Source organism: Octopus bimaculoides, chromosome 15 (genome assembly GCF_046866305.1).
Source record: "Octopus bimaculoides isolate indiv1 chromosome 15, ASM4686630v1, whole genome shotgun sequence".
NCBI lineage: Eukaryota > Metazoa > Mollusca > Cephalopoda > Octopoda > Octopodidae > Octopus > Octopus bimaculoides.
Genome location: NC_142942.1, coordinates 37010880 through 37036201, shown reverse-complemented (window position 1 = coordinate 37036201; position 25322 = coordinate 37010880). Strand labels below are relative to the sequence as shown.

At 37.8% G+C, this 25322-nt stretch overlaps 1 protein-coding gene across 1 annotated transcript; it reads left to right on the top strand.

Annotated features, from left to right (window-relative positions):
* Positions 1 to 8749: 8749 nt before the first annotated feature.
* Positions 8750 to 23915, top strand: LOC106879582 (uncharacterized). Its single transcript, XM_014929217.3, has 4 exons — positions 8750 to 8869; positions 14272 to 14339; positions 15470 to 15936; positions 23289 to 23915. The coding sequence occupies exons 1-4, from the start codon at positions 8767 to 8769 to the stop codon at positions 23653 to 23655; spliced, it is 1005 nt and encodes a 334-aa protein (XP_014784703.2). The 5' UTR covers positions 8750 to 8766; the 3' UTR covers positions 23656 to 23915.
* The last annotated feature ends 1407 nt before the right edge of the window (positions 23916 to 25322 follow it).

Below are 25322 nucleotides of genomic sequence, written 5' to 3'. Positions count from 1 at the left end.
AGCATGTAGGGGAGGTAAACACTTCAATATATATACACAATATTTGAAGACGGAGTTAGTGCCCATTAATCAGCCTAGGAAGATCAGAAACTATGGAGAGCGTTTCAACATTGCAAAATATTTAACACATATAAAGGCATAAATACATACATATAAACACACACAAGTCTTCGACGCTTCAAGCCTACACTCTTCGACAGAAAGGATCGAGAGGGGGAAAATGGAGAGAGAACGAAAACAAAGCAGGAGAGAAAAAATGTGTAGGGATTAACGGTTTAACATGATATATATGCATACATATGTATTTATTGAGACCGATGGGAATATTGGTAGAACTTGAAAAATTAAAACAGCCACCAAGCTGAAGCACAGCCAGTCAGATATCGTTGTGTGGGACCATAAATCAATTGCCCTCTGGACACGAATGTCGTTAGAAAAATACATGAGAAAGAGAACATCTAAGGACCATTAATCCAGCACCCAAGATACACTTTCAGCTTCATACCTATTAGTATTAGAGCAATAGAATACATACCAACCCGTCTGGAGCAAAGTATGATTGAACTTGGAATCTTGGGGAGCAGTGGCGGCTTGTAGATAAAATTAGTGGGGGTGCTGCTTCAGAAATTTTTTAGCCGTTGTTTTAATATTGTGTAAAAGGAAACAAACATATAAAAAGAAAATTTATACATAAACTTGATCGGTTCGCGTTTTAGCCACTGCTGGGTAGTCTGTTTAATTTGTTCACTGAACACCGCTGCGAATTACCCCTTGTTTTTCAAAAATCCCCGCTAAATCACAAAATAAGAGATATGACGGCTCGGCCGTCTCTCCCCAGTTCTTATATTAATCATTAAATCCAGAAATACAACAACAGATCAATAATTTATTCTAGGTTGGTGTAGAGCCGTTTCGTTCCTGGGTGAATAGGCATGCCGCTGGGATATCAAAGAAGCTTCGACCACATGTCAGGGTCGAGTCGTGAGAGAGCCTGGAAGAACGTCCTGTCACGACGGCTGCTTGATGGATCAGAGGTCGAACTCTATTGCTCTCTCTCCACCTGTTGCATTGCGCATGCGTGCTCGGGTACTTCCGCTGATGGCAAGTCCCTTGCACATGCGCAATAGCACTTCCCAAGATGGCGGCCACACGCGCCACTACAATGTCCCCCCCCCCCCGAGTGCATAGCACGAAACAAGGAAAGATTGTAGAGGGCGCGGAAACAAGATGGCCGCCGAAACCAGAAAACATGGCTAAAATTATACAATGAAAAAACAAAAATTGTTTTGTTAAAACAAAGAATGACAAGCTCAATAAATTTGCAAAGCAATGCTGTGTCGGATGCAATAATGGAAGCAAAACTTTTGCATCCGACACGATGTGAGTAAGAAAAAAGTTCTGTTCAACATGAAAAGTTCAGCCAGACCTAGAGATAGAAGGTCTGTGTGAAAGAAAGTTGCAGCGAAGGTGTTGGCGTGAGCAAATGTGAATGCAAAGGTTGAAACAATATGTAATGTGTACATATTTTCTTTTAGCACGTTACTGTGCACAGAAATGGAAGAAAAACAATGTTTGTTTGTACAGAGAAATGAAATGCCGGCGGCACAAAAATGTCAAATGTATATTGTGTTGGAAAGTTTCTTTGGCCAATGCACTGTCCGACCAGACCTAGTGACATAAGGGTCACTTGAGTTTTGTCGCAACGACGAAGGTGGAGTGGTTTCTGGTGTGTGTGTTTGTGATGGTGTTGATGTTGGTGTATGCATTGTTGACAGTGGTGTGTGTGGTGGTAATGATGTTGACAGTGGTGTGTGCGGTGTTTGAAAAGCGGGCACGTCGTCCACGGAAGTTGAGGGTTTGTCAAGGTACGCTTTTTTCAGACGGTCGACAGACACAATCTTTATACGACCATTAGCGTGGACCTTGAAGAACTTTGGAGTGCGAGAAAGCACACGAAAGGGTCCTTTATAGGGAGAAACAAAGGGTCCTTTGACAGAATCATCCCTAATAAACACATGTGACCAAGACTCAATGTCTGCTGGCACTTGAGAGGGAGGTGACTGTTGTCTGGGACCCATAGCTGGAAGATTGGAGAAATACTCCCGTAACCGAGTAACATAGGACTCTGGATGTGGTGGTTGTGACGAGTCTGGCACCACCATCGTACCAGGCAACGCCAGTGTGGTACTGTAAAGAAGCTCCGCCGAGGAGAAACCCAGGTCAGCTTTGACCGCAGTCCGGCATCCAAGGAGGACGACCAGAAGAAATTCAACCCAAGACTGCGGGTTGGGCGAGGCGCGTAAGGCAGCCATAAGTTGCCTATGAAATCGCTCAACCATTCCATTAGAAGCGGGATGGTAGCTGGTGGTGCGTATACGATGCACCTCCAAGATTCGTGATAGGTCACGAAAGAGCGCGGCCTCAAATTGCCGGCCACGATCTGTGGTCAGGCTGGACGGTACACCGTACCGAGAAATCCAGTCAGACACGAAGGCTTTAGCGACAGTCTCAGAAGTAATGTCAGCTATAGGAATGGCTTCTGGCCAGCGGGAGAAACGATCGACACATGTTAACAGATATGAGAACCCGCGACTCACTGGCCATGGTCCAACCAAATCAAGGTGGACGTGACGAAAACGGGCCTCAGTAGATGGAAATTGTCCAAGTGGGGCACGAACATGCTGGTGGACTTTTGCACTCTGGCACTTCAAGCAAGAGCGTGCCCAAGTAGTAATTGACCGCCGCAAGTTGGGCCAAAAAAACCGAGCTGTAATAAGTTTGACTGTCGCAGAGATGCCCGGGTAACAAGGAATGAAGGGCGTCAAAAACAGAATGTTGATGGTTCTGAGGCACTAAGGGCCTGGGAGAACCGGTGGAAGTGTCACACAAAATAGAGCCTTCGGAGGAAGGGAGCGGAAGATAGGCAAACTTACAAGTATGGTACTTTGGCGAAGTTAAGTCTAAACTCGACAAAGGAGGTTGCTCCTGCGAAATTGCTAGCAAATCAATTACCGCGGGAGTGGAAATAGAATTCACAGGGAGTCGCGAAAGAGCATCAGCTGGGATGTTCTCTTTCCCTGGCACATGACGAATGTCACCTGTAAACTGTGAAATAAAGTCTAGGTGACGAAAAGAACGAGGAGAGAGTTTGTCCGTTTTAGAGGATAGAGCAAAAGTGAGGGGCTTGTGATCAGTATAAATCACAAACTCCCGTCCCTCGGGCTGATGTTGGAAATGCCGAACTGACAGATAGATCGCTAATAGCTCGCGATCAAAAGTGCTATATCTGCGCTCGGCAGGCTGTAGTTGGCAAGAAAAGAAAGCCAAAGGTTGTATGTTTCCATCTACGGTGTGGTGTAAGACAGCACCAACCGCAGAATCTGATGCGTCCACAGATAGTGAAAGGGGGGCATCAGGAGCCGGATGTGCAAGGACGGGATCGGAGGATAATTCCCGTTTGACGGACTCAAAAGCTGACAACGCCTCAGCAGAAAGAGTGAGTCGAGCATCCTTCTTAGTGTGGCCTTGCAGTAGCCTAGTTAATGGAAGAAGCTTATCAGCACATCGGTTTATAAATCTTCTGTAAAAATTGACAATCCCCAAGAAGTGGCGCAACTGTTTTAAAAAAGTTGGAGGTGCGATGCGTTGAATGACATCGACTTTTGAAGGAAGAGGTCTGATTCCACTGGAATCAATAAAATGTCCGAGAAACTCCAGAGAAGATTGCCCGAAAACACATTTATTCGGATAGACTTTCACGTTGTATGAACGGAGTCTCTGGAAAAGCAGTGATAAATGGTGGAGGTGATTCTCTTTTGTATCGCTAGCGATGAGTATGTCATCAACATAGGCGAATACAAAATCAAGTCCACGGACGACCTCATCTATGAACCTTTGAAAGGTGCTGGTGGCATTACGCAGACCGAAACTCATGAATAGGAATTCAAAACAGCCGAAGGGAGTGGTGATGGCTGTCCTCTGGTTTGACTGGTATTTGATGATAGGCCCGTACCAGATCAATCTTAGAGAAAATGGTGCACCCATGCAGGTTTGCCGAGAAATCCTGTAGGTTCCTAATTGGAGAGCGATCTGCTATCGTCACGGCATTAAGTCGCCGATAGTCCCCCACCGGGCGAAAATCTGTATCCCCTTTACGGGCCAAATGAAGAGGAGATGCCCATGGGCTGGTGGAGGGGCGAATGAGGCCGAGTTGAAGCATGTGTTCAAACTCGGCCTTGGCCGTCTTAAGACGGTCAGGCGCTAGACGACGTGGGCGCGAAAAAACGGGTGGTCCAGTCGTCTTGATGAAATGGAGGGTGGAATGCGCGAGCTCCGCCGGTTTGAAAGTGATGTCCACCAGCTCCGGAAAAGACGCTAAGAGAGAATGAAAAGCGTCCCCAGTAGTGGCAATAAAAAATGCTGGGCTAAGAGGGGAGTTGGTAGAGCTCCTCGCCGGCGTGGAAAGGGATGTCGAGTCGTCGACAAGCCTCAGACGTCGGACATCTACCAACAACTGGAAGTGATTTAAGAAACCCGCACCCAAAATAGGATGTGGAATGTCAGCTATGACAAAAACCCATTGAAAGTCTCTACGAAGACCGATGTCTAGGCGTAGAGAAAGCTGACCAAAGGTAGGAATCGGGGACGAGTCAACGGCGTGCAAAATAATCGCCGAGCGGCGAGGTTTGTCCACAGTAAGGCGAAGTGGCCAAATGCTACAACAGGAACCAGTGTCAATCATGAAGAATTCCTTCGACACCTGGTCCTGAATGAATATTGCACGATTGAAAGTTGGTTGAGTGGAGGAAAGTGACGTGCTCATTTTCCCCTTTACGCGTTTCCCGGTTGTTTGAAAGAACAAGGCTGAATACATCTTCGCGCCTTGTGTGAGATGGTCTCATGGTACCAGCACATACCATTTTGAGTTCTGTTTGTCCCCCGATTTCGAGAAGTACTGCGAGAACGTGAGCTGCTCCGTGACTTCAAGCGAGAGCGGCAGAGGTCGTCCAAGCGACGTGTGAGGTCATCGAGCCTGCCAAGAATGTCGTTGTTGGACAAAGGAGAGGACTCAGTACATTGTAGTGAGAGGTTGTGGCTTCAATGCTGCTGCCGGTTACTTGGTACAGGAGTTCTCGCAGGTTGTATTCGCTGTTAACCATGGTGAAATAATTCACAAACAGTGTTGAGATAGAACCTGTGCGAGTGCTGTTGGTTGCTGTGTACGTAGCAAGAAGTTGGTGTCGACCCTAAGAAGCTGGAGGCGATGAAGATGGAGGTCCGTAAGCTGCTGAACGAAGTGTTGGGTCTCCATGAGGCTATTGTCGTGTCGTCGCTGGAACTGGCTGTGTGCTCTGTGGTCAGCGGTTAGACCTCAGAAGGTGTTGCTTTGTACTGTCTGTAGAAAAAAATATTGTTGACCAACCTTACGTCGTTGCTGCAAGGGAAAAAACAATACAGGCAAAAAATTTTTATGTATGTGCGTGTGTGTAGTATTTTTGTTTTTTCTTTGTGTGTTGTCCTGTAAGACAATAGATGGAAGCAACGTTGTTTGTTTTTTTTTCTGTTTTTCAAGCCATGTGGAGTCAGACGTAAAGAAAAATCACTGCTCACTCGTTTGTTCTATTCTCGGCCTCAGTTGGTGTTGAAAGAAAAACACGTGGGTGAGAGAAATAAGTGACGGCTCGTGTCATAGTAGTTGATGGTTCAGTTTCCAGGCTGTAAGGTATTTTTCTCCGGGGTAAGAAAACTGTTGCAGTTGGTTGTTCCATTCCCTCGTCTCTTGTGTTGTGTTTTTTTTTGTCGTCTCTTCATTTTTGACGAGTTGTATGAGAGATTCCGTTTTGCGTGCTCGGGTACTTCCGCTGACGGCAAGTCCCTTGCACATGCACAATGGCACTTCCCAAGATGGCGGCCACACGCGCCACTACAAAGGATATAGTGTTGTTGTACAGTAAATCAATAATTAAATTAGTTCACAAACACGAATACATTTCGTTAGAGTTTTAAATGAATTAATCCTAGGAGAGGTTTCATTGCTAGACCTTACTTGCATACCTGGAACTTCTTCTCTAGTTCTGGTAGTGATTTAGCAATAAGAGCAAAGTCATCAGCATAGAGGAGCTCCCAGGGGCAGTCTGTCTTAAATTCCTCTGTTATTGCCTGGAGGACTATGATGAACAAGAGGGGGATGAACACTGATCCTTAGTGAACCCCTACTTGTATCCTAAATTCTTCACTGTACTCATTGCCAACCCTCACCTTACTGGTACCATCCCTGTACATAGCTTGTACAGCTCTCACCAACCACTTTCCTATACATAGATTCCGCATTGACCACCAGATATGGGATCAGGGGACCCTGTCAAAGGTTTTCTCCATGTCAATAAAGGCCAAGTACAGAGGTTTATCCCTGGCTATGTATTTTTCCTGCAGCTGCCTTACCAGAAATATAGCAACAGTGGTGCTTCTGCCTGGCACAAAATCAAACTGCATCTTATCTAGGCTAACTCTCTCCCTAATTAGTTGGGCTATAATTCTCTCCATAACTTTCATCACCTGATCCAACAGTTTGATACCTCTGTAATTATTTCTATCTAAGGCATCACCTTTACCTTTGTAGCAGTTGACTATGGTGCTACTACACCAGTCATTGGGTTCCTTTGTTAGATGCACTTGTCTCCTAGCTTCCCTTCTGGCTATACAATACAATTCCCTACTGCCCCCTCTTTCAGGCTTGTTTCTTTGCTCTAATGGCCTTGTGTACGGTATTGTTACACCACCAAATTACCCTGGGTCTGGAAGGGACTTTGCACAAGCCACAGATTTGGTCTGTGGCACTCAGCAATTCCCAGTTGCCTTCTATGACACAAGTTTATAGCTGCTCCTCCCTCTCATCAAATTTCTTAATTAGGATGTCCCTAAATCTCTGACCATATGAAGGGTCCTTAAGCTTCCACATCCCTCTTTTCGAGATTGGTCTGCTTCTTGGCATCATTCTGACATCCTCTTCTACTGCTTTGTGGGACATTATGTAACAGAAACTATCTACAACCTGTAGGGAGCCTCCAGGGTATTTGAGAAATACTGTTTCCCCTATATCCTTTGCGTTTTTGACTTCTGTACATCTTCCACACACAAACACTACTTTCTCTGTTAACCTTCCTGTCACTATACTGTACTTCTTATGTGTTTATAACTTGCACTTGTTACACCATATGGAATTCCTGCTTGTCTTTTCTATATATCGAGCAGGGCTATTTGCCTGAAGGGAGTAGAGTCCTGTCTGTTTTTCCTGCCTACTAAAACTTTGGTCTTTGCTAAGTTAACTTTAAGGCTCTTTGATTCCAGGTTCTGCTTCACACCCGGAATTTCTTTTCTAATTCTACTATTTTACTATAAGAATGAGATCATAGGCATATAGTAGTTCCAGGGACAGCAGACCTTAAATTCCTGTTTTTATTGCCAATGATAAGTAGGAGTTAAAATTTAAGGAAGTCATAATATCCTTTCTGCTATAGACACAAGGACTGATGTTTTGTGGGAAGGGGCTAGTCAGTTATATCGAACCCAGTGCTTGACTAGTACTTCTTTTATTGGACACAAAAGGATGAAGGCAGAGTTGGTCCAGTGGAATTTGAACTCAAGAGTTTAAAGTCAGATGAAATACCACTAAGCATTTTGCCTGGCATCCTAATAATTCAGCCTGCTTGCCACCTTAAAAAAGAAGTAATAATGTCAATTAATCATATTTGATAAATACTTTTCATTATGTTTTGTGAATCTTAATGATTTGAAATATTTGAAATATGCAGTGTTCATTCTTAAAACCTTCATATCAGCCACTATTTCATCTTTTCTTTGAAAGAACCTTTACTTAAGATGTAATTTTGCAGCTTTCTTTTTAAATCAGATTGTAATCAAACGAAGACATCTCCACATCATTGCTATTTAATTTTCAGCCAGTTATTCTGAAATATGAAATATGTCTTGGTTAATGTCAGCTCAATGCAATCCTCGTGAGATACAGCAAACTAATACTACAAGTCTTAGAGGCTTATTCTCTTTTTTTGCAACTCCATGGCTGAAGAATCAGCAATAGTCAACCACCATGGCAAAGACAAGACTGATAATTATAGATTGATGTGGTATGTGCAATACCTAAAGAAGAATATACTGGTTTCTTCCTTGAAATCAGCTCAATATGCAAACAAAGATTTTATTAATTACATCTTATTCTTCATGTGAACTGGAACAATTCACGGTACCTTTTTATATCAACTATGGACACTACAGCTCTGGTTTCTAAAATGTGAAAATATGATCCTTTGATTAGTACTGTATTAAATTAAGTACAAAATAAAATGTTGTAATATATCTTACATTATTTTAATATGCCTGAAGCAATTAACCATTCTGTTATCATATTTCTTTTGAAATACTATTTTTGTTTCAATTAGTTTTGGAAATAAATGATGAAATAACTTCATTAATTTTAACCTGGTATTTGGGACATGAAATTTTATTGGAAGGTTTTAATTTAAATTACTTTAAAAACATTTTATATCATAGAACCAGGGGTGGTGCAGGTGAGTTGATTTGTAATTAATATTTACACTAGTTTCATTTCATTATTAAATTGTTACGTTAAACTTTGACCTACTGACATATTTGATAATCTACTATTAAGTTAGTAAAAATATTATCTGAACTGACAAGTGAAACGTTTGAACCTGCTTTGATATTTCTAGTCTAAAGAGATACAGTGCAATGAGGATGTTAAAATGTTGGAATACCAAATCTAATCTGCTTTTACAGAGACACCGTGTTGCAGTTATAATACTTATTGTTATTCTGATAACATTGTGGCAAGGTAAGTTGTCCTTACATTTATTTCATTATTGTTTATCTATGGCTTATTTTATTGAAGATATTAATTTCAACAGTTTATCCAATGTCCACTTTATACCAGGTAGGAAAACTGAAAATAGTAATACATATTATAGAACAGAGGTGGCCAAATTTGCTTAATGTAAGAGCCACCCCAATGAGGTTCAGGTGCTTGAACAAAATGCACGAACAAAAATGTACACTGTATTTACATCTATATCTGTGTCTCTGTTTGTGTCCTGAAACTTAGATTGGAAACCATAAGTATCAGACTCAACAAAATATATAGTATTTAAGTATATAAGTATCAGTATATAAGTATATATAAGTATATAAGTATATAAGTATCAGACTCAACAAAATAAGTACTGGGATTAATTCGATTGATCAGATACCTTCAAGGCAGTGACCTCAGCATGACCACTGTATAGGGACTAAAACTAGTAAAATAAAAGAATGCAGTTCAAATAGAAGCACAGCTTTTAAGACCCATCATTCCCTTTTTTGTTTTTTTCCAGATTTTTTTCAATTTTGTGTTTGACTAATTCTATCTGGTACAATTTTACCAGATAGATCCCCAAGAATTATTTTTAACTCTCCTCCCCAATCCTTAAAGTTTGAGATTTAATTGCATTTCTTAAAAAAAATTTACATTTTTAAAGTGGATATTACAAATATGTCATTTGTCTCTTCTCATAATTTCAAATCGATTTTTGAAATTTAAACAAAACTTTGTATACACACACATGCACACGAATATCACTTTTTTAAAAACTTTATTCGACACGTGAGTAGAAACCATGTCTGGAAACCTCGTGACATACTTAGATTGTTGAAAAAAATCAATAATAGGGTCCATCCAATGGATCCTCCTATCTATTACATATTACTAATATTTTATTTAAACAACCCAAGGGAAATAACCCATATCACCAGCAGGTTTTAGCAAAGCGATCAATATTTGATTCTCACGATCAGCCAACCTAATTCTGCATTTCACTACTCACAGTTTTGAACTGCTAAACATTATTATTGCACTACCTTAATTTGAATCTTAAACATTAAAGACTTCATTCATACATTTCTATACATACATACATACTTTTTTGAATGCCCATTACTCTGATAATTCTGCATTTTTACAGTTACACTTTCTCCATGACAGTAGATAAATTTTTTTCCACAGCGTGTTTGTAGTGGCTTCATGCAGGCATAGCATGAATTCGATCTTCGATTGCCAAATTTCACTTAACACTTCAACAGCGTTTTTCTCATGGTAAAACAATAGTTTTTCTGTGAACGACAACTTCTCTCACCAACCTTCAAAAACTTCTCTCGACAACGTCCAACGATCTCTCTTGCCAATCCTCGACAACCTCTCTCGCCAACCTCCGACAACCTCTCTCACCAACCTTCGACAATCTTTTTCACTAGAGGTAATGCAGTACGATCGTTTCAAGCGACTCTATTTAATTGAACAATGTAATCATTACATCAATTTAAATGCATGATGTAATGATTGCATAGTTCAATTAAATGGAGTCGCCTGAAACGATCGTAATGTATTACGTCTGGATATCCTGTTGCTTATTTTGATTTATATATATATATATATATATATATATATATATATATATATATATATATATATATATATATACACGTATATTAGTAGCACGTATAATGCATGTAACCTGAATGTAAACTCTGAATGCATGTAGACTCTCATTAGATGGCGTACTCTTTTTATTGATTTAACACAAATTAATTTCGTATATATCCATATATATATATATATATATATATATATATATATATATATATATATAGCATAAATTCAGATTCAGATGAGCTGGAGTGAGACAGCATGTTCTTTGTCTATCTCCTTAACTTCTTGGAGATTTTAGGTATAATTATACTAATGTGTCCATCTTTTTTAATTTAATTAAATTCTATGTCTTTGTGCAGCTGAAGATTGCTCTGCATTTTAAATTGATGTAATGATTGCATTGTTCAATTAAATGGAGTTGCATGAAACGATCGTACTGCATTACCTCTGGATATCCTTGTTGCTTATTTTGATTATATATATATATATATATATATATATATATATATATATATATATATATATATATATATATATATATCAAATAGTGGGATAACAAGGCACAGATGTTTGCTGGAATTAGTATGACGCCATGTAAAGCTTCACTGAATATATACTGGCAAAGATTTGTGCAGGCAACGAATATAACAAATTTTCGTCTTACCTCTTGTAAGAACACCACCTAGATGAACAACCTAGAGTGGATAATCTAGTACTTGAGTTTCGGACTCTCCTAATACGCCTGTTATCATAAATTCAGTTAGTCCCCATCAGCTAGATTCACCAAACACGAAATTTTAAAATATTCGTTACATCAATGCCAGAATATTCGGTTGAATGCCTAACCGTAATTAGAACCGAAATCAGTGTAAAGTTTTATATAAAAATTATTAAATATTATTGCAATACAATAGTGTTATTTTCCAGCTAAGTAGAGCACCGTAAAGGTAGAATCACAAATAGAAAATAGTGGTACAACAAAGCACCGATATTTGCTTGAAATAACAGTCGATAACAGTACAACGCTATGTAAAGCTTCACTGAATAGAAACTGGCAAAGATGTGTGCAGGCAACGAATATGAAAATTTTTTCGTCTTACCTCCAGTAAGAACACTGGATAGATGAAAACCTAGTGTGGATAATCTAGTATTTGAGTTTCGGACTTTCCTAATCTCTCTCTCTCTCTCTCCCCCCTCTCCCTCCCCTCCCCCTCTCTCTCTATATATATGTATCTCTCTCTCTCTATGTGTGTGTGTGTGTGTGTGTGTGTGTGTGTGTATGTGGGATGGCCTAGGGGCCAGATGCTCCCAGGAATGATACATCATCAGCAAGCACAGGCGGAGTTCCTGCTCCACCTTACCAATGCTTCTTTCATGGAGCAAACTGTGCTGCAACCAACCAGGTGAAATAATATACTGGTTCTCTGTTTCACAAACAATATTGACATCATCCATAATGTTAAAGTGATACCGATGCTGGTTTCGGATCACAACATAATAGAGCTGTCTATGTATGGACCAAGTGCATACTACCAATTTGGTAATAAAATGCAGACGGCTAGCTGGATGGATCATCCAAACTTTCAACACAAGAGAAAAGGAAACAGTGATGGTCCTTTGGAGGGCATACGTCTTCAGCTGCTTGGACTACTGCTCCCAACTATGGTAATCATACAGTATAAAATTCACGGCGGAAGTTGAAGCAATCCAACGAACCTACACAAAGAAAATTGTCTCAATGCAACGTATCAGCTACTGGGAAAGATTGAAATAATTATTTTGTGTTATATTAATGTTCTCTAATGCAAAAACATGAAATTGAAAGAAGCGTGATTTTGTTTTTCAATGCAAAACATCGAAGTTACACAGTATAAACATAGACATGTTCCCAACACACACACACACACACACACACACACACACACACACACACACACACACACACACACACACACACACACACACACACACACACACACACTTCATCAAGGGATTCTCTCCAAAATTTAATGTTTGAAGGTAAAGCGGAGAATTTGCATTTTTTAATTCCAGATGTGGCTCATCTCTACGAATGCTCTGAACTACATTTCACCAAAAAATTCTTTCTAAATTTGAATGTTTGAAAGAAAAGCGGAGACAGTACATTTTGTATTCTGTGCGCCGTGCCAAGCTATATGCACTATTCCACAACATTCTGCATCTAATGAAGAGGACTGCTTCACCGACCATCCCACTGGGTGCCAGCTCCTGATCAGTTCCAAGCAGTTGATCATTTTGCGGGCATCTGTCAACGTGTTGTGGACCGGTTTAACTTTCGCAGGCGTCCCCGACATCTGAACATCTCCCTAGCCGAACTCTCGGCCCTTCGATGTCTTGACGCCGCAAAGACATTATCACAAAATCGGCCGACAAGGCTGGAGCCGTTGTGGTGTAGCGCGCAGACCTCTATAAAGCTGAAGCTCTCCGCCAACTTCAAGACACCACCTTCTATTGCCCTCTGTCTTCCAACCCCACGTTTAGCTACCAACAGACTGTGTCCTCCACTATCCATGACCTCATATCCTCCTCCCGTCTCCCTCTCACCGCTCCCAACCTCATTGTCCTCACTCCTCACTTCTCGTACCTCCACCATTTACTTCCTTCCCCAAATCCCCAAACCCAACAACTCTGGCCGCTCCATCATCTCCGCTTGTAACTGTCCCACGGAACTGATCTCAAAATACCTCGACCGTGTCCTTGCCCCCTAGTGGCTTCCCTCCCCTCACACATCCACGACACTAACCATGCTCTTCGTCTTTTCAACTCTTTCTCCCTCCCTCCTGGACCCTCTAAACTTCTATTCACTCTTGATAACAAGAGTCTATATGCGGTGATCCCACACCACGAAAGACTTCTTAGACCTTCAACCCAACCCCCAACCTGACACGTCCACATTTCTTCGTCTGGACGAACTTGTTCTCTCCTTCAACTGCTTCTCGTTTTCGGGTGAGTTTTACCAAGAGGTCTCGGGAGTGGCCATGGGAACGAGAATGGGCCCCAACTATGCGAACCTGTTCGTTGGCTACGTGAGGCCCAAATATTTCCAAGATTCACTGGTCCCACTCCCGAACTATACAGTCGTGATATTGATGACTGTATCGGTGCAACATCACTCTCCCGTGAACAACTAGACTCCTTCCTCTCTTTTGTCCAATCCTTCCATTCTGCATTTGAATTCTCCTGCACCATTTCCAACACTTCGTCGTCTCTGTTTATTTCCTCGTGTTCCTTTCTGCTGAGGAGTGTAGGCTCGAAATGTAAAAGACTTTCTCACCTTCCCGAGCATGAAAATAATACACCTACTTGTTGTTTATACACCTGTCTTCAACTTTTGTTTTTCTGTAAATTTCAACTATATATATATATATATATATATATATATATATATATATATATATATATATATAGACAATGGAACTTGGTGCAGTCCCCTGCAGTTTGTGTCAAGCTGTTCAGCCCATGTCATTTTGGAAAACAGACATTAAATGTTGATGCTTGTGATTATGATATATATATAGCAAGGTAAATTTAGCTTTTTTAAAGTAAGTTAAATATCATTTGTTACAGAACTGCCCAGAGCAGTTAAAAATAAGTACTGCCAACCATTCCACTGGAGACCAAGCTCTCTACTGGCTTAAGTATTTGTATTACAAATATTGTTATTATATTGCAACATTTGAACAGTCTACTGTTATAATTTCTCTCTAATTATTATTATTTCTTATACTTTCCATTAGTCAAGACTTCCTGCTTCAAAAGTGAATTGAACCCAAAATATTTATATATGCAGCCAAGTGAAGATGTGGTCAGTAATCTTAGTGTTTATTTTGTGGGGAAACAAATGTAATTATCTGAAAGGAGAAATGTTTTATCTTGAAATATATTCTTCCTTTACAAATCATAGGAAATTTAGTGTGAATCCATTTTGTTTGCTTGTGTCTTTTCTAGATGATCTGCAGTAATCGGAAATAGTGACATGGATGTTGAGATTGAATTGCAAGAGGGTTGAGTATCTCAGACGCAAATGGTAAATGCCATCGAGATGTGCCTGTGGCTCACAAAGTTAGTGTTTAGCTTTTGCCTTTGATATCAAGAGATAAACTTATTTGCTAGATAAGACACTATCTATCATGACTAGCATTTTGTAATAGGCATCAGATGACCTGACTCCTCTTTTTCTTCACATCTAGGTTAAGTGTGACACATGTATCTAGCCCAACTGATGGCCTTTTGAATACATAAACTAGTGTGTTAACTTTTCAGTTATTTTAGAGACACAAAATAGCCGAAAAGCTAACATTAGTTTACCTGTTGAATAAGTCATTGGACATTGATGGATGCATGCTTAAAATATGACTTATACAAATATATAACACCCACTGGATTCATTAGACATGTGTGGTTTCTTATGTTGTAAATAAAAATCATAGCAAGTGTAATGAATTCAAACCTTATCATGAATCATATCTTTGCACCTCTTGCTAAAATACATAATTTTAATTTTTCCAATAATTTACAATTTTATGTCACAGTTGGGTGGTTAGCTGGAGGATTAGTGCCTAAGTGTGTACAAGTAACTGCTCCAATAATATGTAAATATCTAAGTTTACAAAAAAGGAAAATAAAAATGAAAATATATGCATAATTGAATGTGAAAAAATTTCCACTTCTTTATGAAAGGTTTAGAATTTATAAAATAAGTATAGTTAAGTTTCCTACATTGTCCATACTATTTGTTCAGCTAAATTTTTGAATGAAGTTTGAAGTTGTGAGAGTTGTAGGGTAATTTATTAGAGGAAATGTGTGACATTTATACCTTTCCTAGCTGTGTTTGTAACATAGCAGAGCTATCACGAGTGGGAATTAAAATTTGGTTTTAGAATTTATATGCAATATAAATAACTTTTACTTCTAAAATATTTTCTTCTGTTTCAGATTCCAATGCACATGAAGAAAAAACTCAAAGCATTTGAACATTCTGAAAATGTGACACTAGTTACAGCTTATTTCCAATTAGACACCTTTAGAAAGGGTGGAAATAGTCACATAAACCCCAATGTATATAAAAAGTGGTGTTCTGTTTATTCTCGGATTCTCAATCCAGTCGTTTTCTTCACAGACTCTCCAGAGATTCTCTCAATGTTTAAAAAACTGCGATCACCAAGTTTAGATAACTTAACAAAATTGATCCTGGTTAATCGAACAGACTTGTGGGCATTTAGTCTGAAACCCCAAATTGCTAAAATATTCAGTCAAGCTGATTATCCAAAATTCCATCCAAACACTGTGATACCTGACTATTCTTGTGTGATGCATGCTAAATATGAGCTACTCAAAAAGTCTATCCAACAGAATTATTTTCACACAAACTTTTTTATGTGGATTGACTTTGGATATTTTCGGTAAGTGTTATGTATTTAAATAATAATTGTTTTTATTTATTCAGTACCTATGTCTGTCTACTTATTTATATATATTTAATATAAATTTCTATACTTGGTTATAATTCAAATACTTATTTATGGGGTTCCTCAAAGCTCTGTCCTTGGTCCATTACTCTTCTTAAAGTATATATATTAATGAATAACATTCTATCACACAGTATAGTTTATCATTTTGCAGATGACAAATTTAATCTACAGAGAAGTCATAATAATAGAAAAGTTATAATAAATGGATATAATCGAGATTTAAGAAGCCTTTACCAATTTGTTTACCTCAAGTGCAACGAAATCAAAATTGTTCATTGCTCTAAAGCAAGAAACCAAACACCATATTTAGATAATAGAATGAATTGTTAGGAGCTTAATTTATCAAATTTCATTGTGTGTGTGTGTGTGTGCGTGTGCGTGTGCATGCGTGTGCCTTGGTGACAAGTTATTTGGTAATAAAACCAGCCAGGAGAAATTCTACTTGATTGTTTGACCTGCTGGAAATAGTAACAAAATCTTCATATCCTTACTTTACCACCTTAAAAAAGGCATAATGTCATAAATGGATCACCTTTGATCATATGATTGCTTGTCATTGTTTAGACCCAAGGTTTAAGCAATATTATTTAGTAATAATTAAAAGAAATATTTTAAGGAATAAATTGCCAAAACAGTGCTATGTCTTGTGTAGTGAATAACACACTATTTAGTTTACTTTTTATAACACACTGTTTACTTTACTTAGGCTCTCTTTTCCTTTTTAATACTTAATTAGAGAAGGAATAGCAATACTTTTGACCCTCTAGAGCCTTCGCTATTGGTGAGAGAAAGGGAGATAGAATTAACTTCAGATTAGAGACCTTCCCTGAATTCTTACAACACAACCAGAGAGTGGTGTTAAACTGGCCAGCAAATGAAATCCACCATTTATGAATTCAGAATATAAAGAGCTGTTATCGTGTCTGACACTTTAGCAATTCTGCTAATCCACTGCTTCAGACTGATATTTTATCAACACTGAAAGAATGAAAGGTAGCATCAACCTTGGTAGGATTTGAACTTAAACTATAGCAAGCCAGACTGAATACCAAAAGGTGCTTTGTCCTATATTCTAATGATCCCACCAATTCATTGACTTCATCTGTGATTGTTAGTTCAATAAGCAGAGGCACAAACAAAACAACATATTTAGACTTTTTAATAGAATAATAAACATAGTGATATAATGACTGGTGATAATTATTTCTAACAAATACATAGAATCACACATTTTAGGAAGAGAGGTAAAACCAGTTATATCAATCTCAGTATGTGACAGGTACTTTATTGTTTTTACTCCAGGAAGGGTTAAAGTTAAAGTCAACATTAATGTAGTTTGAACCGAAAACAGAAAGAGACCTAGCTGAATACTGACTGTCACTTTCCTCTCTATCCTGCTGATTCTGCCAATTACACAGAAATTAGATTTCTCAAATGAAAAGGATAATTGAATTAAAAGAATACAAGTCTAATTATATTCTTATTCATTCATGGACAATCTAATTGAAAAATTGTGTAGACAATATTCATTCTTTTAAACATTGAGGAGAGTAAAGCCATTTTCTGAAGATATCAGAACTCTTGTCTTTCTTTCTGCCTTACTAAAACTTTGTGGAGGCACAATGGCCCAGTGGTTAGGGCAGCGGACTCATGGTCATAGGATCGTGGTTTTGATTCCGAGACCGGGCATTGTGAGTGTTTATTGAGCAAAAATACCTAAAGCTCCACAATGCTCCAGTGGGGGATGGTAGCAAACCCTGCTATACTCTTCCACCACAACTTTCTCTCACTCTTACTTCTTGTTTCTGTTGTGCCTGTAATTCAAAGGGTCAGCCTTGTCACACTGTGTCACGCTGAATATCCCCAAGAACTACATTATGGGTACATGTGTCTGTGGAGTGCTCAGCCACTTGCACGTTAATTTCACGAGCAGGCTGTTCCGTTGATCGGATCAACTGGAACCTTCGACGTCGTAAGTGACGGAGTGTCAACAACAACAACAACTAAAGCTTTAGTCTTTGAGATACTGTGTGGATTATATGAGAAACAGAATATACTTATAAAAATATAATATAATAGAATATACTAAAATAAAATAGAATACATAAAAGTAAGAGTATATGTATACTATCCACACACACACACACACACACATATATATATATATATATATATATAATCATAAATATATAGGGATTGACAGTAACCTGCTTCTCCAACATGCTGAGAATTCAGAAATAGCAGTCAAAGAACTACTGATTTCAAAACTACAAATTATTACTCCAGATTGATAGCGATATTTTTGATACACACAGAACAAAAAACAATAGAGAAGAGTAAAAAACACTTGCCTTTAGTTAATTTAGTACAATTGTTTCACAGTTAAGAGTACATAATACTTTATTCTGATCTTCAGCTAAATATTCTAATAAATTTGTTAATGTCTAAATAACTCACGTTAATTTTGACTATGTGAACATCAATACCACGTGAAGAAGACGTTAAGAAATTTATCGGCCAGTAAGTTCAAAACCCCTTGCCCTAATGAATTTCAATTCAGCGTGTATCAGAAATAGCCCCGTTTAGGAAAGAGACTCGTACGAATTCCTGCGGTATAACCATCCACCTTGGAGTTATTATTAAAATATAGATATGCAGGGCAGGGAATCATCAATTAGTAATAAAATTAATAATTAACAATTCTGCCGGGTAGCTCAGTATGAAAAAAACCTTCTTCGGTAAATAATTTATAATCATAAATATATAGGGATTGACAGTAACCTGCTTCTCCAACATACTGAGAATTCAGAAATAGCAGTCAAAGAACTACTGATTTCAAAACTACAAATTATTACTCCAGATTGATAGCGATATTTTTGATACACACAGAACAAAAAACAATAGAGAAGAGTAAAAAACACTTGCCTTTAGTTAATTTAGTACAATTGTTTCACAGTTAAGAGTACATAATACTCTATTCTGATCTTCAGCTAAATATTCTAATAAATTTGTTAATGTCTAAATAACTCACGTTAATTTTGACCATGTGAACATCAATACCACGTGAAGAAGACGTTAAGAAATTTATCGGCCAGTAAGTTCAAAACCCCTTGCCCTAATGAATTTCAATTCAGCGTGTATCAGAAATAGCCCCGTTTAGGAAAGAGACTCGTACGAATTCCTGCGGTATAACAATCCACCTTGGAGTTATTATTAAAATATAGATATGCAGGGCAGGGAATCATCAATTAGTAATAAAATTAATAATTAACAATTCTGCCGGGTAGCTCAGTATGAAAAAAACCTTCTTCGGTAAATAATTTATAATCATAAATATATAGGGATTGACAGTAACCTGCTTCTCCAACATACTGAGAATTCAGAAATAGCAGTCAAAGAACTACTGATTTCAAAACTACAAATTATTACTCCAGATTGATAGCGATATTTTTGATACACACAGAACAAAAAACAATAGAGAAGAGTAAAAAACACTTGCCTTTAGTTAATTTAGTACAATTGTTTCACAGTTAAGAGTACATAATACTCTATTCTGATCTTCAGCTAAATATTCTAATAAATTTGTTAATGTCTAAATAACTCACGTTAATTTTGACCATGTGAACATCAATACCACGTGAAGAAGACGTTAAGAAATTTATCGGCCAGTAAGTTCAAAACCCCTTGCCCTAATGAATTTCAATTTGTAGTTTTGAAATCAGTAGTTCTTTGACTGCTATTTCTGAATTCTCAGTATGTTGGAGAAGCAGGTTACTGTCAATCCCTATATATTTATGATTATAAATTATTTACCGAAGAAGGTTTTTTTCATACTGAGCTACCCGGCAGAATTGTTAATTATTAATTTTATTACTAATTGATGATTCCCTGCCCTGCATATCTATATTTTAATAATAACTCCAAGGTGGATGGTTATACCGCAGGAATTCGTACGAGTCTCTTTCCTAAACGGGGCTATTTCTGATACACGCTGAATTGAAATTCATTAGGGCAAGGGGTTTTGAACTTACTGGCCGATAAATTTCTTAACGTCTTCTTCACGTGGTATTGATGTTCACATGGTCAAAATTAACGTGAGTTATTTAGACATTAACAAATTTATTAGAATATTTAGCTGAAGATCAGAATAGAGTATTATGTACTCTTAACTGTGAAACAATTGTACTAAATTAACTAAAGGCAAGTGTTTTTTACTCTTCTCTATTGTTTTTTGTTCTGTGTGTATCAAAAATATCGCTATCAATCTGGAGTAATAATTTGTAGTTTTGAAATCAGTAGTTCTTTGACTGCTATTTCTGAATTCTCAGTATGTTGGAGAAGCAGGTTACTGTCAATCCCTATATATTTATGATTATAAATTATTTACCGAAGAAGGTTTTTTTCATACTGATCTACCCGGCAGAATTGTTAATTATTAATTTTATTACTAATTGATGATTCCCTGCCCTGCATATCTATATTTTAATAATAACTCCAAGGTGGATGGTTATACCGCAGGAATTCGTACGAGTCTCTTTCCTAAACGGGGCTATTTCTGATACACGCTGAATTGAAATTCATTAGGGCAAGGGGTTTTGAACTTACTGGCCGATAAATTTCTTAACGTCTTCTTCACGTGGTATTGATGTTCACATGGTCAAAATTAACGTGAGTTATTTAGACATTAACAAATTTATTAGAATATTTAGCTGAAGATCAGAATAGAGTATTATGTACTCTTAACTGTGAAACAATTGTACTAAATTAACTAAAGGCAAGTGTTTTTTACTCTTCTCTATTGTTTTTTGTTCTGTGTGTATCAAAAATATCGCTATCAATCTGGAGTAATAATTTGTAGTTTTGAAATCAGTAGTTCTTTGACTGCTATTTCTGAATTCTCAGTATGTTGGAAAAGCAGGTTACTGTCAATCCCTATATATTTATGATTATAAATTATTTACCGAAGAAGGTTTTTTTCATACTGAGCTACCCGGCAGAATTGTTAATTATTAATTTTATTACTAATTGATGATTCCCTGCCCTGCATATCTATATATATATATATATATACACAGCATATGCATCCCTACACACTTGCCCACATCTACATTCCCCTCCCATGTGCAAATTTAATTAGCTACATATGTGGTGATAAGCTTCATGCATAATAGATATAATTGATTAATAAAGTTGTAATTGGTTAAAAGGCCAAAGATGAAAAGATAAAATAAACAAAGATAAAACCAAAATAAAATCAATGGGTATAAGATATGTAAGTATAAGATAAGAGGTCCATACTGATGTTCTTATTGTACATATTGAGAAGAGGGCTAACATTTTAAAACATACTTGGTGGCAACCAGAAGGGATTCACTTTTGACACTTTTGGCATTTTTAGAATGAGCAAGGTTTTAAAGGAAGGTAACTTCAAGGCAAGGTTTAACAATCATATTTTCTCCTTTAGAGACTGGAGCAAGCATAAAACTGAAGCTCTCTAGTTATATATGGGCTTGAAAAGAGAAAGCTATCAGCTGCACCATTAACTGGAAAATCAATCCTGTCAAGGATTAAGCCCTGTGCTAATGTAAGCTTATTTCAGAATGGGAGTGGTCAAATGATTACCATCAATTTCTATGCTGAATCTTACAGCTAAGAGAATGTTTGGAGATCAATTACTATTCAGTAATAAAACTTCAAAGTGTGACAGTTGACACTCAACTTGATTAAGGTATCAAAATCTGGCATCATGATGACACAGAATGCATCCTTTCTTTATATAATAGATATAAAATAATGGCTTCAAATTTTGGCTCAAGGCCAGCAATTTCAGGGGCAGGGATAAGTTGATTATATTGACCCCAGTGCCCAAATGGTACTTATTTTATCATTCCTGGTAGTATTTGAATTCAGAACAGTAAGCCAGAAGAAATGTCACGAGTGGGTGTGTGGTAAGTAGCTTGCTTACCAACCACATGGTCTCGGATTCAGTCCCACTGCATGGTACCTTGGGCAAGTGTCTTCTACTATCGCCTCAAGCCGACCAAAGCCTTGTGAGTGGATTTGGTAGACAGAAACTGAAAGAAGCCCGTCGTATATATGTATATATATATATATATATATATATATATATATATATATATATATATATATATATATATCTATATGTGTGTGTGTGTGTGTGTGTGTGTGTGTATGCATGTGTGTGTATGCATGTGTGTGTGTGTGTGTGTGTGTGTGAATGTTTGTGTGTCTGTGTTTGTCTCCCCAACATCGCTTGACAACCGATGGTGGTGTGTTTAGGTCCCCGTAACTTAGCGGTTCGGCAAAAGAGAACGATAGAATAAGTACTTGGCTTACAAAGAATAAGTCCTGGGGTCGATCTGATTCGACTAAAGGCGGTGCTCCAGCATGGCCACAGTCAAATGACTGAAACAAGTAAAAGAGAAAAAGAGTAAAAGAGAGTAAGTATTTTGTCTGACATGCAAATGATTCTGCCAGCTCACTGCCTTAATAATAGATTTGAAATAATGGCATAATTCTTTAAGTGATATATGCTAACAAAAACCATATATCTGCTGAGATACACACACATTTATATAGGTTAAATAATATATACTTAGTAATGGTTTTATAGAATTGAAAATACAAATAATTAAAAAAATTAAGAGTATCAAAAAATAAATAGTAATGAACTATGCAAGAAGGTGTAATAATGGAGTTAGAAGGAAAATAAATTTGGAATTCAAGTAAAATAAAGTAAATAGTTAAGCCTAGAATAATGAAAAAAATGTTAAAAAGTAATGGAATAAGCAAATCATTTATCTTTTCTCTCTAACCTATCTCTACTGTTCAGGCTATATTCTATATTCCAAATTCTTTCTGAATATGGTGAACATATATTTATTATTGTATACAACACTTGTAGGAAGTTACCTACAATAACCAATTACTTAATCCCTACTGCAACACATCTCGAAATTAAAGGATGCTTTCATGCATTCCACTGCATGCCAACTCTCTCTCACCCATTTCCAGTTCCCAATTTCGGCTGGGTTTTCTGGACCTTTGCCAGTTGCTAGTAACCTTCCCAAATTCTCTTTGTTGCATGCAAAGATGGCTCTGTTAGCAGAACTCTTGCTGCTAAAGTTGTAACATTTACCGTGCAATTTGTTTGAGTTACCTGATATTTTAAACAGAAAATTGGTTTTATACTTTGAAGTGCAATATTGTCTACAACAGATTTGCTAATTTAATGTTATTTCTTTTTCTCTGTCTTTTTTCAGCTATGAAGTAAACAAAACAAAAAAATTTGGCTTAAGTCTTCCAAAAGGATTTGACTTTAGAAGTGTGGCTTTCAGCTTAGAATGTAATTTTCAGAAAATACCTTTGAAAGAAATAATATGGAAAGACCTTGTTTGGGTTGCTGGTGGTGCAAACCTTGGACGTTATGATGTCTTAACAAGATTCTGTGATGACTACATTAGTAGTGTTAAAAGGGCTTTGAACCAAAACTTGATGAGTACTGATCAACAAATTATATATGCTATGAATGTCTATAGGAATTGGTCATCAGTGACTTTGCAGCTTTGCCATGCAGGTTGGTTTTGCTTAGGATATTTAGCAAAATATTCATGGGAACAACACCAATAGTCATGTGATTATTGTTTTCTTTTTTTTTGTTGATTATTATTTTTGTAAATAACATTTAAATTTCATAAACAACATTTATTTTTGTAAAAAAAAAGAAAATATTCAGTTCTGTAAATAGTATTCCTACTAAATATCAGCAGACTTTCAGAATGTTTCTTGGGCCCAGGCATGGGCGTGTGGTTCAGAAGCTCACTTTGCTGCCATGTGGTTTCAGCTTCAGTCTGACTGCATGGCATATCTTCTACTATAGCCCTAGGTCAACCAATGCCTTATTATTGAGTATAATAGGAATACTTGTGTAAAAGCCTGTCATATATATATATATATATATATATATAGTAATATATATATATATATATATATATATATATATCATCATCATCATCATCATCGTTTAACGTCCGCTTTCCATGCTAGCATGGGTTGGACGATTTGACTGAGGACTGGTGAACCAGGTGGCTACACCAGGCTCCAATCTGATTTGGCAGAGTTTCTACAGTTGGATGCCCTACCTAACGCCAACCACTCCGAGAGTGTAGTGAGTGCTTTTACGTGTCACCGGCACGAAGGCCAGTCAGGCGGTACTGGCAACGGCCACGCTCGAAATGGTGTATTTTACGTGCCACCTGCACAGGAGCCAGTCCATCGGCACTGGCAACGATCTCGCTCGAATGTCTTTTCACGTGCCACTGGCACAAGTGCCAGGAAGGCGACGTTGGTAACGATCACGCTCAAATGGTGCTATTTACGTGCCACCGGCACGGAAGCCAGACAGCTGCTCTGGCAACGATCACACTCGAACGGTGCTCTTAGTGCTCCACTGGTACAGGTGCCATCACGATTTCGCTTTCACTTGTCCCAACAGGTCTTCGCAAGCTGAGTTTAGTGTTCAATGAAAGAGACGTTGGCATGGGTGCCAGTCTACAAATTTAGTTCGATTTCGATTTCACTTGCCTCAACAGGTCTTCGCAAGTGGAGTTTAGTGTCCAATGAAGGAATGTATATTATTATTGAAAAAATAGTAGTAGTAGTAGTGGTGGTGGTGGTGATTATGGCGGGAAAATGCTTTGCAATATTTCTATTGACTCTTTACTTCCCGATCAATTCCCGACGATGTCAATAAAATAAAGTACCGGCAAAGTACAGGAGTCGCTGATACCGACTTATTTCTTCTTCCTCAAACTGTTTTCTTTGTACCTAAGTCAGCACTATAGTTAAAAAAACAATAAATATATTTCTCACCATATACATAAATCCTCATCATAGATTTATGTTGCCCTCAACATCAATATAAATCTTCTTTCCTAGCGTTTATTGAACAAAGGAAAGTTGACAAAGCTTTGTTCGACCAGGATTGACTTAAGTTTAACAAAACCAAAACGTTGTTGTTGTTATTGATTTTCATCAAGTCGTTTGTCATTGATCTGATTTGGGAATGAGTGCATGCCAACAATGTCTACGTTTTCTTTTCTTTTCAAACATTATGCATTGAGGATTATATGATCTAACGTTGGATTACTATTTCTAGCAGATCGAACAACTACTACAGGACTCCTGTGATAACGATTTCCTTCGTTCAGTTTATGACAGGTAAATGAAATAGGAGACTTGAAAGACAGGATTCGAAAAAGGTATCTGTGATGAAGTAGATGGGGAATGTACATGAA

Excerpts from the sequence above, each read along its gene's own strand:
- LOC106879582 (XM_014929217.3), top strand. The coding sequence starts at position 8,767 with ATGAGGATGTTAAAATGTTGGAATACCAAATCTAATCTGCTTTTACAG. Across the intron at positions 8,870-14,271 it reads TCTGATAACATTGTGGCAAG|TCAAGACTTCCTGCTTCAAA; the intron begins GTAAGTTGTCCT and ends ACTTTCCATTAG. Across the intron at positions 14,340-15,469 it reads TGCAGCCAAGTGAAGATGTG|ATTCCAATGCACATGAAGAA; the intron begins GTCAGTAATCTT and ends CTTCTGTTTCAG.